At 43.1% G+C, this 15,178-nt stretch overlaps 1 protein-coding gene across 1 annotated transcript; it reads right to left on the reverse strand.

Annotated features, from left to right (window-relative positions):
• Positions 1–7,605: 7,605 nt before the first annotated feature.
• LOC102276550 (folate receptor alpha-like) lies at positions 7,606–11,670 on the reverse strand. Its single transcript, XM_014477506.2, has 4 exons — positions 11,503–11,670; positions 10,389–10,577; positions 8,067–8,202; positions 7,606–7,934 (listed from the first exon to the last, which is right to left on the reverse strand). Exons 1-4 carry the CDS (start codon positions 11,650–11,652, stop codon positions 7,654–7,656), a joined length of 756 nt encoding a protein of 251 aa, XP_014332992.2. The 5' UTR covers positions 11,653–11,670; the 3' UTR covers positions 7,606–7,653.
• Positions 11,671–15,178: the final 3,508 nt, after the last annotated feature.

Here is a 15,178-nt window from a genome sequence, read left to right on the forward strand (position 1 = left end):
TAAAATCCAGCTTATCAGTATTATGAGAGCGTCCCTGTACATCGTGTTCATGTTGTAGAGAAAGATGTTAGAGCAAAGAAAAGAACTCATCCTTTCTAGAGGATTTTTATACAAGGTAATGGATTATGACTGTGAATGTTTAGTGATTGCGGACTTTCCCAGATGAGTAAAAAGCACACTCATTTTCATAAGTAAGGGTTTGCATGATGATTGTCAACAAATCTATTTCCAGGATGATTTTATTCTTTAAGATGACCTTCTATTATTGATAGTAATTTTCATGTACAACTTACAAAATGGGCTGTAAGGTCCTCAAGATTTCTAAATACACCCACTGTGCATCATTTACAGAGCTGAGGCAAATAGAAAGGACAAATGGAATTATAAAAAACAGGCTGGTTAAATTGGCTGAGAAGACAGACTCTCCTTGTCCACTTCTCCCTCTCCAGGTTCTAATAATATGTTCTCCTCAAAACAGCCATCAACTGAGACCTTGTGGAATACAGCAGTCAGCGGTAGGTTCATGTTCTGTTGGTGCAAAAGAAATTGCAGTTTAAATCATTATAACTACGCCTAAACACACCTTTATTAATCAAAATAGGAGCAATCACAATCAACATATTTTTGCCAGTGAGAAATGAGCTTGTTTATTCCTGTAGCATAAAATTTGTGCTTCAGGATTCAAAGAACTCCTAGAAAGCATTTTCCACCTGCTGCTGGTTGTGGACACATTTTCCCTGCAAAAGTTGTCAAGATGCTTGAAGAAGGGGTTGTTGGTCGGCAGGAGGTCAGGTGAATATGGCGGATGAGGCAAAACTTCATAGCCCAGTTTGTTCAACTTTTGAAGCATGGTTGTGTGATGTGTGGCTGGGCAATGTCCTGGAGTAGAATTGGGTCCTCTCTGTTGAACAATGCAGGCTGCAGGTGCTGCAGTTTTCAGCGCCTCTCATCAATTTGCTGAGCATACTTCTCAGATGTCATGATTTTACCAGGATTCAGGAAACTGTAGTGGATCAGACAGGCAGCAGACCACCACACAGGAACCATGTTTGGAGCTTCTCACTCCAGCACTGAGCTGGGCATCACCGGTTGTCATATAAAATCCACTTTGCTTCGCATGTCACAATCCAATTGAGAAATGGTTCATTGTTGTTGCATAGAATAAGAGAAGAGGACACTTCAAAACAATGATTTTTTGATTTGCAGTTGGCTCATGAGGCACCCACTTATTGAGCTTTTTCATCTTTCCAATTTGCTTCAAATGCCAGATGACTGTAGAATGGTCGATGTTGAGTTCTTCAGCAACTTCTCATGTAGTTGTGAGAGGATCAACTTTGATGATGCTCTCTGTTGTCGTCAACTTCCGGTGGCCAGCGACTACACTCCTCATCTTCGAAGCTCTTATCTCCTTTGCAAAACTTCTTGAACCACCACTACACTGTATGTTCATTAGCCATTCCTGGGCCAAATGTGTTGTTGATGTTGCAAGTTCTCTCTGCTGCTTTATGACCCATTTTGAACTTGAATTAAAAAATTACTCAAATTTGTTTTTTGTCTAACATCATTTCCAATGCAAAAAAATGCAATTATTTTTGCACCAACCTGAAATTACACCCCAGTGAAAATTCTTCTCTCTTTTATTCTGATACTAGAAATTAATAGATTGACCAAATCTTGGTTCCTGCTAACAATGGTTTCTCTTCTCTCCTCTTGTTTTTCTAAAGATCCTACCATAATTGACTGACTGGAAAATAGACTCATGAATCTGATGTCACCACCATAAACTAACGCTTGGATGATTTAACCTGTCAGAGCCTTGGAACTTGCAATCTCCAGAAAAATTCTAGCCCCAAAGAAGGAGACTTCTATGGAGACAGATTCAAGACACAAACAGGTAATCAGAAAACATTTTTAAAGAATTAGGGAAGTTGATGAAGGCTGTATGATTGTGGTCATTGTGTTGGTATTTTTGGTAATGTGCTTCATGTTCTTTTTTTGATTAGTCATATGATACAGCCCTTTTTCATTCTCCTGGCTGTGGTCTCTAACCCTCAATTTAGTAGACCATACTTGTGCCAACCACAATAAACATTCTCCCTAAAAAAAATTCTTGGTCAATGGGCCACTATCCTAAGCATCCACATTGGTATCGTCTACAACTATTCCAAGAATTGACTCCCTCCTTTATTGCCACGTTGGCCCAACAAATCTCTCAAAGTTCATGATGGAATAGAGTTTGGCTCAGATGATAGATTTTTATGGTGCCAGTCACTAAATTCCTTAGAGTATATCCCCTCATGAATACACTAAACAGAAATTCAGAAATATGTAAAATTCCTTATATACTGCCATTGCAAGGGAGTGTATTCTATAGGCAATCATTCATTTATTCATCCATGTATTTATTCATTTTGCATATCATAAAATTTACACATTTAATGCTTACAGTGATTTTCCAGAGTGGTGCAACCTCACCATAAATGAGCTTTAGAACATTTTCATCCCTCCTTATGCCCATTTATAGTTAATCCCTGTTCCTAAAATCCAGCCCTAGGCTACCACTAGTCTACTTTCTGTCTCTCTAAGTTTGTCTTTTCTGGAACTAATGGACTTCCACCTAGCATAAGGTTTTTAAGGTTCACCCATAATGTAGCGTGTACTAATAGTTCATTACGTTTTATTGCTAAATAGCATTTTGTTGTATGGCTACAACACATTTTGTCTGTCTACTCACTAGTTCATGGACATTGAAGTTATTTTCAGTTTGGGGCTTTTATGAATAATGCTGCTATGAACATCCACATTTGTGGATTTGTTTTTTCATTTCTCTTGAGTAGTTGCTTTGAAGAAGAATCAATGGGTTTTGCTTAACTTTTTGAGAAACTACCACACTGTTTTCCAAAGGACTGTACTATTTCACATTCCCATTAGCAATACAGGCTGGTTCTAGTTTCCCTTCATGTTGGTGAACATTTGTCATTGCCTGTCTTTTTTTTTCCCTAAGTATTTATTTATTTGACTGCACTGGGTCTTAGCTGTGGCCCACAGGATCTTTGTTGCAGCCTGTGGGATCTTTAGTTTCAGCATATGACCTTTTAGCTATGGAATCTAGTTCCCTGACCAGGGATCGAACCTGGGCCCTCTGCATTGGGAGCATAGAGTCTTAACCACTGGACCACGAGGGAAGTTCCTACCTGTCTTATTTATTGTAACTATTCTTGTGGGTATGAAATGGTACCTCATTATAATTTTAATTTTACATTGTAATTTTAATTTTAAACAACAGAATCATTTGTTTCGAAGGCAAACCATTCAGTATCATAGTAATCCAAGTCTATGCCCTGACCAGGAATGCTGAAGAAGCTGAAGTTGAACTGCTCTATGAAGACCTACAAGACCTTCTAGAACTAACACCAAAAAAAGGTGTCCTTTTCATTATAGGGGACTGGAATGCAAAAGTAGGCAGTCAAGAGATAGCTGGGGTAACAGGCAAATTTGGCCTTGGAGTACAAAACAAAGAAGGTCAGAGGCTAACAGACTTTTGCCAAGAGAACGCACTGGTCATAGCAAACACCCTCTTCCAACAACACAGGAGAAGACTCTCTACACACAGACATCACCAGATGGTCAATACCAAAACCAGATTGATTATATTCTTTGCAGCCAAAGATGGAGAATACAGTCAGAAAAAACAAGATCGTGAACTGACTGTGGCTCAGATCATGAACTCCTTATTGCAAAATTCAGACTAAAATTGAAGAAAATAGGGAAAACCACTAGATCATTCAGGTATGATCTAAATCAAATCCCTTATGACTATACAGTGGAAGTGACAAATAGATTCAAGGGATTAGATCTGATAGACAGAGTGCCTGATGAACTATGGACGGAGGTTTGTGACATTGTACAGGAGGCCGTGATCAAGACCATCCCCAAGAAGACAAAATGCAAAAAGGCAAAATGATTGTCTGAGGAGGCCTTACAAATAGCTGAGAAAAGAAGAGAAGCAAAAGGCAAAGGAGAAAAGGAAAGATACACCCATTTGAATGCAGAGTTCCAAAGAATAGCAAGGAGAGATAAGAAAGCCTTCCTCAGTGATCAGTGCAAAGAAATAGAGGAAAACAATAGAATGGGAAAGACTAGAGATCTCTTCAAGAAAATTAGAGATACCAAGGGAACATTTCATGCAAAGATGAGCTCGATAAAGGACAGAAATGGTATGGACCTAACAGAAGCAGAAGATATTAAGAAGAGGGGGCAAGAATACACGGAAGAACTATACAAAAAAGATCTTCATGACCCAGATAACCACAATGGTGTGATCACTCACCTACAGCCAGACATCCTGGAATGTGAAATCAAGTGGGCCTTAGTAAGCATCACTATGAACAGAGCTAGTGGAGGTGATGGAATTCCAGTTGAGCTATTTAAAATCCTAACAGATGATGCTGTAAAAGTGCTGCACTCAATATGCCAGCAAATTTGGAAAACTCAGCAGTGGGCACAGGACTGGAAAAGGTCAGTTTTCATTCCAATCCCAAAGAAAGGCAATGCCAAAGAATGCTCAAACTACCGCACAATTGCACTCATCTCACACGCTAGTAAAGTAATGCTCAAAATTCTCCAAGCCAGGCTTCAGCAATACGTGAACTGTGAACTTCCAGATGTTCAAGCTGGTTTTAGAAAAGGCAGAGGAACCAAAGATCAAATTGCCAACATCCACTGGATCATCGAAAAAGCAATAGAGTTCCAGAAAAACATCTACTTCTGCTTTATTGACTCTGCCAAAGCCTTTGACTGTGTGGATCACAACAAACTGTGGAAAATTCTGAAAGAGATGGGAATATCAGACCACTTCACCTGCCTCCTGAGAAATCTGTATGCAGGTCAAGAAGCAACAGTTAGAAGTGGAGATGGAACAACAGACTGGTTCCAAATCGGGAAAGGACTACGTCAAAGCTGTATATTGTCACCCTGCTTATTTAACTTATATGCAGAATACATCATGAGAAATGCTGGGCTGGATGAAGCACAAGCTGGAATTAAGATTTCTGGGAGAAATCAATAACTTCAGATATCCAGATGATACCACCCTTATGGCAGAAAGTGAAGAAGAACTAAAGAGCCTCTTGATGAAAGGGAAAGAGGAGAGTGAAAAAGTAAGCTTAAAACTCAACATTCAGAAAACAAAGATCATGGCATCTGGTCCCATCACTTCATGGCAAATAGATGGGGAAACAATGGAAACAATGACAAACTTTATTTGGGGTTGGGGGGCTCAAAAATCACTGCAGATGGTAACTATAGACATAAAATTCAAAGATACTTGCTCCTTGGAAGAAAAGTTATGACCAACCTAGACAACATATTAAAAAGCAGAGATATTACTTTGCCAACACAGGTCCGTCTAGTCAAAGCTATGGCTTTTCCAGTAGTCATGTATGGATGTGAGGGTTGGACTATAGAGAAAGCTGAGTGCCAAAGAACTGATGCTTCTGAACTGTGGTGTTGGAGAAGACTCCTGAGAGTCCCTTGGACTGCAAGGAGATCCAACCAGTCCATCCTAAAGGAGATCAGTCCTGGGTGTTCATTAGAAGGACTTATGTTGAAGCTGAAACTCCAATACTTTGGCCACCTGATGTGAAGAGCTGACTCACTGGAAAAGACCCTGATGCTTGGAAAGATTGAGGGCAGGAGGAGAAGGGGATGAGAAAGGATGAGATGGTTGGATGGCATCACCGACTCAATGGACATGGGTTTGGGTAGACTCTGGGAGTTGGTGATGGACAGGGAGGTCTGGTGTGCTGCGGTTCATGGGGTCACAAAGAGTCAGACACGACTGAGCAACTGAACTGAACTGGACCATAAAGAAGGGTGAGTGCTAAAGAATTGATGCTTTTGAATTGTGGTGCCAGAGAAGACTTAGAATCCCTTCAGTTCAGTTCAGTCACTCAATCATATCCAACTCTGCAACTCCATGGACTGCAGCAGGCCAGGCTTCCCTGTCCATCACCAATTCTCTAAGCTTGCTCAAATTCATGCCCATTGAGTTGGTGATGGCATCCAACCATCTCATCCTCTGTGATCCCTTCTCCTCCTGCCTTCAATCTTCCGCAGCATCAGGGTCTTTTCCAACGAGTCAGTTCTTTGCATCAGGTGGCCAAAGTATTGAAGCTTCAGCTTCAGCATCAGTCCTTCCAATGTATATTCAGGATTGATTCCCTTTAGGACTGACTGGTTTGATCTCCTTGCAATCCAAGGGACTCTCAAGAGTCTTCAACACCACGGTTCAAAAGCAACAGTTCTTCAGTGCTCAGCTTTCTTTATGGTCCAGCTCTCACATCCATACATGACTACTGGAAAAACCATAGCTTTCACTATATGGACCTTTGTTGGCAAAGTAATGTCTTTGCTTTTTAATATACTGTCTAGATTGGTCAGAGTTTTTCTTCCAAGGAGCAAGCATCTTTTAATTTCATGGCTGCAGTCACCATCTGCAGTGATTTTTGGAGCCCAAGAAAATAAAATCTGTCACTGTTTCCATTGTTTCCATATCTATTTGCCATGAAGTGATGGGACTGGATGCCATGATCTTCGTTTTTTGAATGTTGAGTTTTAAGCCAGCTTTTTCACTCTCCTCTTTCACTCTCATCAAGAGGCTCTTTAGTTCCTCTTTGCTTTCTGCATAAGGGTGGTGTTATCTGCAGTTATTGATATTTTTCCTGGCAATCTTGATTGCCTTGGACAGCAGCGAAAAGATCAAACCAGTCAATCCTAAAAGAAATCAACCCTGAATATTTATTGGAAGGAGTGTTGCTAAAGCTGAAGTTCCAATACTTAGGCCACCTGATGTGAAGAGCCAACTCATTGGAAAAGCCCCTGATTCTGGGAAGCACTGAGGGCAAGAGAAGGGGGCAACAGAGGATGCGATGGTTGGATGGCATCACCAACTCAATGGACATGAATTTGATCAAACTCCTGGAAATAGTGAAGGACAGAGAAGCCTGGCATGCTGCAGTCCGTGGGATCACAAAGATTCAGACATGACTGAGTGACTGAACAACAACAGAATATAGACAAAGCATCTATACCTTACAGGAATAAAATATATAAAGAATTTTGGACAGTGCCCAGCAGATAGTATTAGATGGTCTAATAGCAGCTGTATTAGATGGTCTAGAACTCTCTCAGTCACCCTTCACCTCTTTCCAGCCAGCTGTCCAGAACATGCTGTCCATGCTGGACACTTCCATTCCCCTCTCTTCTGTTGGAGAGCTGAGAAAAGGACAGAACAAATATTCCAGTTAGCCCAAGAATACTTGGGTCCAATTCAAATGATAAAGTCCTCTGCCTGGCTCTAGATTAAAGCTGCAGTGAAAAATGAAATTGAGAGCTATGAATATCCCCTAGATTGGAAGAATAAAGTTATTTGGCAAGATCATAGCAAGTATCAGAACTGAAAACTGGCCAAGTCTAACTAGTTTTAGTCAGTGGTACTGGAAAGCAAAAGTCACATTTCCATTCACGTTCAAATAACTTATGTGACACATGTAGGGTGATTGACTTTTTATTCAAACAGTTTCCACCAAGGAACAAACTGACTGTGGAGCTTAACGGGGCAGGGATTTCCAGGTGTCAAAAAATAATAGGAGCTCAACTGAGCAGCCAGAGCAACAATAAGAGCAGGCCGCAACACAGAGGCCAGGCCTCATGGAGCCCAGCCCCATTCATGCTCTCAGCATAGAATCTCGCCACCTCCTCGTTGGGGTTGTCCAGGATGGGGTCGAACCACATCTGAATGCAGCGGCCGCTGCCACGGCTGTAGTTGCTGGCTTTGTAGGAGTGACTCCAGATTTCATTGCACAGAGCAGCAGGCGTCGGGAAGTAGAAGTCGAAGCGGTGGCAGGCAGCTTTCACTGGGCACTGGTTGTACCCTGTGGGGAGGATGGAAGTCTGTAGCCACTGGGTCCAGAATCACCTCTTGCTCCACCAGCCCCAAGACTGCAAGTCTCCATAAACCCTTCCACACCACCCCCACCCCTTCCAAACCCCTGCCCAGCCCTCACCTGAGGTCCAGTCCCAGCCCCTGTGCCAGTTGCTCTTGCAGGTGTAGGAGGTGCGGCAGTCTTCCCACCAGCTCTGACAGTCCTCTTTGCAGAGGGGCACATTCAGGATCCGTTCTTTGCGCCAGCTCTGATTCACCTGGGTCGGGAACCAGGGAAGGAGGGCTCTAGTCAGCCAGGGATCTCAGCTGCTACAGCCCTGATGGAGTCCAGGGCTGAGAGAGAAGCAGTGACTCCACTGTTAACCAAACTCAGTTTTAGCTGCTCTCTGCTCAAAAGCCAGTAATCAATGGGACTTCCCTGGTGGTACAGTGGGTAAGATCCACCTGCCTATGCAGAGGACATGCATACAGCCCCTGGTTGGGGAAGATCCCACATGCTGTGCAGCAACTAATCCTATGCTCCACAACTATTGAGCCTGTACTCTAGAGTTGGAGAACTGTAATGGAGCCCAAGCGCCACAACTACTGAAGCCCTTGCGCCCTAGAGCCCGTGCTCCACAACTAGAGAAGCCACTGTAATGAGAAGTCCATACACTGCAACCAGAGAAAAGGCCACGCAGTAATGAAGACCCAGCACAGCCATAAATAAATAAATAAAATTATATATAAAAATATGCATTTCAAAAAAGAAAAGCCAGCAATCTGGAGAGGAGTTAATTCATGTCCTGAGGCCAGCTCTAGATTATGTTCAGCCATGCCCGCTTTTAAAGGAGAAAAGGGGAAAGAACCTCAAGGAACCATTAAGGCAGGAAGTTAGATTATGCATCGTTCTCCCTTGTGCACCGACTGGCTGACTTCAGATACCATATTGCCCAGTGACTTGCCTGCAGGTTTGCTAAGGGAGCTGTTGGAGGTACGGAGTTAATCATTTTTTAGCTACTTAAGTAATTCTTCATCCTTACTTTTTTAATCTAGGAAAAGAATCAACAGGTTAGGCAAGGCATGGTATCTATTCAGGAGAGCATAAGTCAGGAGTTAGGTTAAATTGCCTGGTGATTTCATCCCTATAATTAGGTTGTTTTAAGGTTAGAGGAACCAGAGATCAAATTGCCAACATCCATTGGATCATCGAAAAAGCAAGAGACTTCCAGAAAAACATCTACTTCGGCTTTATTGACTATGCCAAAGCCTGTGTGTGGATCACAACAAACTGTGGAAAATTCTTCAAGAGATGGGAATACCAGACCACTTCACCTGCCTCCTGAGAAATCTGTATGTAGGTCAAGAAGCAACAGTTAGAAGTGGAGATGGAAAACAGACTGGTTCCAAATTGGGAAAGGAATACGTCAAGGCTGTATATTGTCACCCTGGTTATTTAACTTGTATGCTGAGTACATCATGAGATGCTGGGCTGGGTGAAGCACAAGCTGGAATCAAGATTGCTGGGAGAAATATCAATAACCTCAGATATGCAGATGACACCACCCTTATGGCAGAAAGAAAAGAACTAAATAGACTCTTGATGAAAGTGAAAGAGTAGAGTGAAAAAGTAGGCTTAAAACTTCAGAAAACTAAGATCATGGCATAGGATCCCATCACCTCATGGCAAATAGATGGGGACACAGTGGCAGATTATTTTTTTGGGGCTCCAAAATCACTGCAGATGGTGACTGCAGCCATGAAATTAAAAGATGCTTGCTCCTTGGAAGGAAAGTTATGACTAACCTAGACAGCATATAAAAAAGCAGAGACATTACTTTGCCAACAAAGGTTTGTCTAGTCAAAGCTATGGTTTTTCCAGTAGTCATGTATGGTTGTGAGAGTTGGACTATAAAGCTGAAGAATTGATGCTTTTGAACTGTGGTGTTGGAGAAGACTCTTGAGAGTCCCTTGGACTGCAAAGAGATCCAACCAGTCCATCCTAAAGGAGATCAGTCCTGGGTATTCATTGGAAGGACTGATGCTGAAGTTAAAACTCCAATACTTTGGCCACCTGATGTGAAGAACTGACTCATTTGAAAAGACCCTGATGCTGGGAATGACTGAAAGCAGGAGAAGGAGAAGACAGAGGATGAGATGGTTGGATGGCATCACCGACTCAATGAACATGAGTTTGAGTAAGCTTCAGGAGTTGGTGATGGACAGGGAAGCCTGGTGTGCTTCAGTCTATGGGGTCACAAAGAGTCAGACACGACTGAGTGACTGAACTGAACTGATGGCTAGAGGGGAACAGAAATGGGCAAACAGGAAAGGGGCAAAAGAGGTACTCCCACGACCCTCCTCAGACCAGAATTCCTGGAGTGTCCCTGCAAGTGGCTGGGGGTGGGTCAGCTAGGGGGCTGTCCTCTGCTGAAGCTCCTGTCTGCGGGGCTGGTGCCCATACCTCCCGGATCCAGGGCCCCAGATTAGGTGAGCACTCGTAGAGACAGGTGTCCTGAATAAAGTGGCGCTTGCATGCAGGCTCCATCTTGCCGCAGTGGTCCCAGTCGAATCTGTACAGGCTGGAAATATCCTTATGCGCTTCTATGCTGGTGTTGACAAAGCAGCAGGCATTCTTTTTCCAAGGGCTGCACTGTTGGGGGGGGCGGCGGGGAGAGGGACTCAAGGGTGATCCTTCACACCCAGCACAACCAGAATATTCCCGCCTTTCCCCTTCAGTCCTTGATTCCCCAACAGTCTTCAGAGAAACATCAGGTGGAGGAACCCTTTTTGGGGGACAGGGTTTTCCAAGACTGTGGGATCCCAGGGGTAACAGTCATCACAATATTCATTCATTCAAATTTTTATTGAGCTCCTATTTCTAACCCAGGCATTTTTCTAGGAACTGGGAACAAAGTGAAAACAGCACTGGATAATTGCTTTGGGCAAAACAGGAGAGGAACAGGACATTTCAGTTTTCTGGAATGACCAGATTAAGCCTCTTTGGGAAGGCTCCAGGTAGCAAGTTAAATGAACCACAACCCCAGTAGAGTTCTAATTACAGAAATACACAATGATCTTATGAATGAATGAAAACCCATGGCCTAGAATTTAGTATAAAAGCAGAATATTAAGGGGACTTCCCTGCTTGTCCAGTGGTTAAGAATCTGTCTGGCAATGCAGGGGATATGGGTTTGATCACTGATAGGGGAACAAAGATCTCCATATGCCACAGAGCAACCAAGCCTGCAAAGAGCCTGTGCTGTGGACCGCAATGAAGACCCCACACAGCCAAATATAAACTTTTAAAAAAAAATTTAAAAAAGAAAATCAACCCCCTCCTTCCCCTCAAAAGGTCTCTCCAGGCCTGCTTCCTGATTTGAGTAACACGGAAACTCAACAACCGAGAAGCTGAGCTCTAGGCATTGTTCTGACCACACTGGGCACGCAGTACATGTAAAAGAGTCGATGCAAACTGAAGAAAGAGCTGTTCAGGGAACTTCCCTGCCTCCACCAAGGACGGGGGTAGACGTTCCCTGAGGCAGCTCTTCCCCATCCCAGATGACCCCTCGGCCTACCTGTCCATGTAACTTGTCCTCGGGACCTGGTTTTTCCTTATGGTACCTGGCATTCATGCAGACGTTGAGAAGCTGAGTCCCGGGCCGGGCTGCCCCCACAGCAGCCACACACACTAAAAGGCACAGCAGTGGTGTGATCTTCCAGGCCATGCCTGTCTCTGAAGAACCAATTTCCTTGAAGGCAGCAAGGAAAGTCAAAGTGGGTCCTCAGGCTGTTAATAATAAATTAGGAGGGTGGGTGGAGTCTAGGGCGGGATTGAGCCCTAGTAACTCTAATCTTCCTAGTCTCAGGAAGATTGGGATCAGACACAGGCTTTTGAGACAATACCTTCTTGGCTTTTCTACAAGGTCTTGAGGATCAAGTGGTGCAACTGACAGGTGGAGTTTGGGCAAAATTCAGAAATAGCCAGAAGATTGCCAGAGGTCCACAATCTCTCCTTTGAAATCCGTGAAGGCAAATATTTCAGAGTTTAAACTTTTAAGATTTGTTGGCTGAAAACACACACAGTGTAAGAGCTATTGAGTTGAGTGAACCACACATCTCGGTAGAAAGTTGCTTCTAGTCACAAGGTAAAAAAAAAAAAAGGTACCTTTTTTTTTAATTGGAAGAGAAAGTGAAAGTGAAGTCGCTCAGTCCAACTCTTTGCCACCCCATGGACTGTAGCCTACCAGGCTCCTCCGTCCAAGGGATTTTCCAGGCAAGAGTACTGGAGTGGGGTGCCATTTCCTTCTCAGAGGATCTTCCCAACCCAGGGATTGTAGGCATTGTAGGCAGACGCTTTATCATGAGCCACCAGGGAATTGGAAGTTAATTGCTTTACAATGAGCCGACTCATTAGAAAAGACCTGATCCTGGGAAAGATTGAAAACAAAAGGAGAAAGGGGCGGCAGAGGATGAGATGGTCAGATAGCATCATTGATCCAAGGGACATGAGTCTGAGCAAATTCCAGGAGATGGTGAAGGACCGGGAATCCTGGCAAGCTGCAGCCCATGGGGTCGCAAAGAGTCAGACGACTTAGTGACTAACAATAAAAACAATTGCTTCACAGTGCCGTGGAGGTCTCTGCTGTAAATCAACATGAATCAGTCATACCCTCTTTCTTGAGCACCCCCCGCCATTCCACTCCTCTAGGTTGTTTCAACTACAAATGGTCACTGAGCCTTGGCAAGAGCCAAGAGCAGTGGCAGGCAGCGCCTGCACAAGGGCATTTGCCACCTGCCTCTGTGGAAATTGAGCCCTGTGCTGCTGCAGCTGTTGACCTTCAACACCCCCTGAGGAAGTTCAAGGTGGAATGTGCCCCAGGGAATCCGGTGGGACAGGTCTTTAGATAGTTAGATATCTTTAGGAGTTGATTTTATGATTCCAATCCTTGCATCTCCTCATATCTAGAGAAGCAATAAATCCCTTCATGGTGACATCAGATCCTCACGACTAGCAGAAAACTTCTTGTAAAGTAAGCAATTGATTGCATTAAACTCCTCCTTCACCAAAACATATATTGACCTTCCCCGACTGCCTCTTTGGAGTAGTCTCTCGGAGCTATCTGAGGTGCTGCCTCCTGGGCTGCAGACCTCATTTTGCCCCAAATAAAGTTTAACTTGCAATTCTCAAGTTGTGCATCTTTTTTTTAATTTATTTTTTAATTGAAGGATAATTGCTTTACAGAATGTTGTTGTTTTCTGTCCAACCGCAACATGAATCAGCCATAGGTATGCATACATCCCCTCCCTTCAAGCTGTGCATCTATGGTAGTTGACAGCTATCACAGAGTGCCAGGCTGGCTCCCTGTGTTACACAGCAGCTTCCTGCTGGTTACCTGTTTTACACAGGATAGTGTACGTAGGTCAGTGCTAGTGTATCAATTTATCCTACCCTGTCCTTCTCCCACTGTGCCCACCAGTCCATCTTCTACATCTGCATCTCCAGGTCGTCTCTGTAAATATGTTCATCAGTACCATTTTTCTAGACTCCATATATATGTGTTAATATACAATATTTGTTTTTCTCTTTCTGATTTTGTTCTGCCTAATAGACTCTAAGTTCATCCATCTCTCTACAGTTGACTCAAATGTGTTCCTTTTTGTGGCTGAGTAATATTCCATTGTATATATGTACCACAACTTCTTTATCCATCCATCTGTCTATAGATGTCTAGGTTGCTTCCAAGTCCTATGTGTGTGAAAGTCGCTCAATCTTGTCTGACTCTTTGCAACCCCATAGACTATACAGTCCATGGAATTCTCTAGGCCAGAATACTGGAGTGGGTAGTCTTTCCCTTCTCCAGGGGATCTTCCCAACCCAGGGATCGAACCCAGGTCTCCCGCATTGCAGGCAGATTCTTTACCAGCTGAGTCACAAGGGAAGCCCATGCTTCAATGTCCTAGCTATTGTAAATAGTGCTGCAGTAAACATTGGGGTACAAGTGTTTTTTTTGAATTGTGGTTTTCTCAGGGTTTACGCCTAGTAGTGGAACTATCACATGGCAGTTTTATTCCTATTTTGTTAAAGAATCTCCATATTGTTCTCTATAGTGGCTGAAATTAGAATCAATTTATATTCCCACCAACAGCACAAAAAAGTTTCCTTTTCTCCACATCCTCTCCAGCATTTATTGTTTGTAGTTTCTTTTTTTTTTTTAATGATGGCCATTCTGATGGGTGTGAGGTGATAGCTCTTTGTAGTTTTGATTTGCCTTTCTCTGATATTGAGCAATGTTGAGCATCTTTTCATGTGTCTGTTGACCCTCTGTATGTCTTCTTTGGAGAAATGTCTGTTTTAGTCTTCTGCGCATTTTTTGATTGGGCTGTTTGTTTTTTTGGTATTGAGCTGTATGAGCTCCTTATGTATTTTGGAGATTAATCCTTCATCAGTTGTTTGTAATTTTATCCCATTCTGAGGGTTGTACTTTAATCTTGTTTATTGTTTCCTTTGCTATGCAAAAGCTTTTAATTTTAATTATGTCTCATTCATTTATATTTGCTTTTATTCCATTACTCTAGGAGATAGGTTAGAGAAGATCTCTCTGTCATTTATGTCAAAGAGTGCTAAGCCTGTTTTCCTCTAAGAGCTTTATAGTTTCCAGCCTTAAATGTAAGTCTTTAATCCATTTTGAGTTTATTTTTGTGTATGGTGTTAGGAGGGCTTCCCAGGTGGGTAGTGGTAAAGAACTCACCTGCCAATACAGAAGATGTAAGAGACATGGGTTTGATCCCTGGTTCAGAAAGATCCCTTGAAGAAAGGCATGACAACCCACTCCAGTATTCTTGCCTGGAGAATCCCATGGACAGAGTGGGATTCCCTGGTGGGCTACAGTCCATAGGGTTGCAAAGAGTTGGACAAGACTGCAGGGACCCAGCACGCATGCAGTGTTGGGAAGTGTTCTAATTTCATCCTTTTACATGTTTTGCTTGTTGTGCTCAGTCACTCCATCATGTCTGACTGTGCAACTGTAGCCTCCTCTGCCCATGGTATTTTACAGGCAAAAATACTGGAGTAGGGTGCTATTTCCTACTCTGGGAATCTTCCCAATCCAGGGATTGAACCCACATCTCTTGCATCACCTGCATTGGCAGGTTAGTTCTTTACCATCAGCGTCCCCTGGGAAGCCCCTCTTTTACAGGTAGTTCTTCAGTTTTCCCAGCACCATTTATTGAAGAAGTTGTCTTTTTTCCATT

The sequence above is a fragment of the Bos mutus genome, chromosome 15 (genome assembly GCF_027580195.1).
Source record: "Bos mutus isolate GX-2022 chromosome 15, NWIPB_WYAK_1.1, whole genome shotgun sequence".
In the NCBI taxonomy this organism is placed as follows: Eukaryota; Metazoa; Chordata; class Mammalia; order Artiodactyla; family Bovidae; genus Bos; species Bos mutus.